General features: G+C 70.7%; 1 protein-coding gene across 1 annotated transcript; it reads right to left on the reverse strand.

Annotated features, from left to right (window-relative positions):
* Window positions 1-339: 339 nt before the first annotated feature.
* On the reverse strand, window positions 340-1,053 carry LOC124372694 (uncharacterized proline-rich protein-like; the record flags this gene model as incomplete). Its single annotated transcript, XM_046831102.1, has 2 exons — window positions 340-453; window positions 1,006-1,053. Coding segments are annotated over 2 exons (162 nt in total), but the record flags the coding sequence as incomplete, so codon positions are not given.
* Window positions 1,054-2,889: the final 1,836 nt, after the last annotated feature.

Raw genomic sequence — 2,889 nt, forward strand, 5'->3', positions numbered from 1 at the left:
GGGGGGGTGGTTGTTGGGTGTGGGGGGGGGGGTGTTGTGGGGGTTGGGGGGTGGGGTGTTGGTGGGGGGTGGTGGTGTGTGGGGTGGGGGGGGGTGGGTGTTGTGGGGTTGGTGTTGGGGGGTGGGGGGGGGTGTTTGGGGTTTGTGTGGGGTGGGGGTGGGGGTGGGGGTGGTGTGTGGGTGGTTGTGGGGGGGGTGTGGGTGGGTGGGGGGGTTGGGTGGGTTGTGTGTGGGGGGGTGGGGGGGTTGGGGGGGTGTGGTGGTTGGGGTTTGTTGGGTGTTTGGTGTGGGGGGTGGGGGGTTTGGGGTGGGGGGGGTGGGGGGGGGGTGGGGGGGGGGGGGGGGTGGGGGGGTGGTGTGGGGGGGGGGGGGGGTGGGGGGGGGGTTGGTTGTTGGGGGGGGGGGGGGGGGTGGTTGGGTGGGGGTGGTTGTGTGGGGGTGGGGTGTTGGTGTGGGTGGGTGGGGTGGGGGTGGTGGGGTGGGGGGGGTGGGGGGGGGTGGGGTTGTTGGTGGGGGGGTGTTGGTTGGGGGGTGTGGGTGGTGGGGGGTGTTGGTGTGGGGGTGGGGGGGTGTGGGGTGTGTGGGGGGGTTGTGTGTGGTTGGGGGGTGGGGGGTGTGGTTGGTTGTGGGTTTTGTGGGGGGGGTGGGTGTGGGGTTGGGGGGGTGGTGTGTGGGGGGGGGGGGGGGGGGGGGGGTGGGGGTGGGTGTGTGGGTGGTGGGGGGGGGGGGGGGGGGTGGTGGGGGGGGGTTTGGGGGGTGGGGTGGGGGGTGGGGTGGTGGGGGTGGTGGTGGGGGTGGGTTGGTTGGGGGGGGGGGTGGTGTGTTGGGGGGTGGGGGGTGGGGGGGGGGGGGGGGGGTTGTTGGGTGGGGGGGTGGGGGGGGGTGGGGGTGGGTGTGGGGGTGGGGTGGGGGTGGGGGTGGGGGGTGGGGGGGGTGTGGGGGTGGGGGGGGGGGGGGGTGGGGTGGGGTTGGTGGGGGGGGGGGGGGGTTGGGGGGGGGGGGGGGGGGGGGGGGGTGTTGGGGGGGGGGGGGGTGGGGGGGGGGGGGGGTTGGGGGGGGGGTGGGGGGGGGGTGTGGGGGGGGTTGGGTGGGGGGGGGTGGGGGTTGTGGGTTGGGGTGTGGGGGGGGTGGGGGGTGTGGGGTGGGGGGTGGGTGGGTTGGGTGTTTGGTGGGGGGGGGGGGGTGGGGGGTGGGTGGGGTGGGGGGTGGGTGGTTGTGGTGGGTGGGGGGGGGGGGGTGGGGGGGGGTGGGGGGTGGTGTGTGGTGGGGGGGGGTGGGGGGTGGTGGTGGGGTGGTGTGGGGGTGGGTGGGGGTGGGGGGTGGGGGTGGGGTGGGGGGGGTGGGGGGGTGTGTGGGGGGGGGGGGGGGGGGGTGGGGGGGGGGGGTGGGGGGGGGGTGGGGTGGGGGGGGGGGGGGGGGGGTGGGGGGTGGGTGGGGGGGGGGTGGGGGGTGGGGGTGGGGGGGTGGGGGGGTGGTGGGGGGTGGGGGGGGGTGTGGGGGGTGGGGGGGGGGGGGGGGGTGGGGGGTGGGGGGGGGTGGGGGGTGGGGGGTGGGGGGTGGGTGGGGGTGGGGTGGTGTGGGGGGGGTGTGGGGTGGGGGGGGGGGGGGGGGGGGGGGGGGGGGGGGTGTGGTGGGGGTGGTGTGGTTTTGGTTGGGGGGGGTGTGTGGGGGGGGTTGGTGTTGGGGGGTGGGGTTGGGGGTTGTTTGTGGGTGGTTTGGTGTGTGTGGGTGTGTGTGGGTTGTGGTGGGTGGGTGGGGTGGGGTTGTTGGGGTGGTGTGTTGGTGGGGTGGGGTGTTTGGGTTGGTGTTGGGGGGGGTTGGGGTGGTTGGTGTTGTGGTTTGTGGGGTGTGTTGTGTGGGGTGGGGTGGTGTTTGTTGGTGGTGGGGGTGGGGGGTTGGGGTGGGGGTGGGGGGTGGGGGTGGGGTGGTTGGTGTGGGGGTGTTGGGGGTGGGGGGTGTGTGGTTGGTGGGGGGGGGTTGGGGGGTTGGTGGGGGTTTGTTGGTGGGTGGGGGGTGTGTGTGGGTGTTGGGTGGTTGTGGGGGGGTTGGGTGGGTTGGGGGTTGGGTGTGGTTGTGGTGGGTGGTGGGTGTGGTTGTTGGTGGGTTGGGGTTGGGGGGGTGGGTTGTTTGTGGTTGTGGGTTGTGGGTGGGTGGTTGTGGTTGTTGGGGTGGTGGTGGGGGTTGGTTGGGGTGGTGTGGTGGGGGGGTGGTGGGGTGTTTGTGGTGTGGGTTGGTGTGTGGTGGGGTGGTGTGGGTGGGGTTGGTTGTTTTGGTTTGTGGGGGTTGGGGGTGGGTGTTGGTGGTGTTGTGGTGGTTGGGTGTTTGTGGGGGTTGTGGGGGGGGGGTGTGGGGTTGTGGGTTGGTGTTGGGGTGGGGTTGGGGGTTTGGTTGTGGGGGTTGGGTGTGGGTGGGGGGGGGTGTTGGTTGTGGTGGTTTGGGGGTGGGGTGGGGGGTTGGTGTGTTTTGGGTTGGGTGTTTGTGTGTTTTTTGGTGGTGTTTTTGTTGGGTTGTGGTTGGTGGGTGGTTTGGTTTGGGGGGTTTGGGGTGTGGGGGGGTTGTTGGGGTGTGTGGTTTGTGGTGTGGGTTTGGGTTTTTGTTGTTGTTGGGTTTTGGTGGGGTGTGGTTGGGGGGGTTGTGGGTGGTTGGGTGTTTTTGGGGTGGTGGGGGTGTTGGGGGGGGGGGGTGTGGTTTTGTGTGGGGTGGTTGGGGGGGGGGGGGTTGTGGGTGTGGTGTTGGGGGTTGGTGTTGAAAAAATCATCACTAATATATGATTCTTAATGAAATATTTCCACAGAACACTAGACCTCAAAGTAAAGAAAATGCAACTTTGAAGCAGAGACTCAGCGCAATTGTGGGATTGCAGGCTCTAAGTTTTAAAGAATTGCATAC

Source organism: Homalodisca vitripennis, unplaced genomic scaffold (assembly GCF_021130785.1).
Source record: "Homalodisca vitripennis isolate AUS2020 unplaced genomic scaffold, UT_GWSS_2.1 ScUCBcl_3829;HRSCAF=9600, whole genome shotgun sequence".
Classification (NCBI taxonomy): domain Eukaryota; kingdom Metazoa; phylum Arthropoda; class Insecta; order Hemiptera; family Cicadellidae; genus Homalodisca; species Homalodisca vitripennis.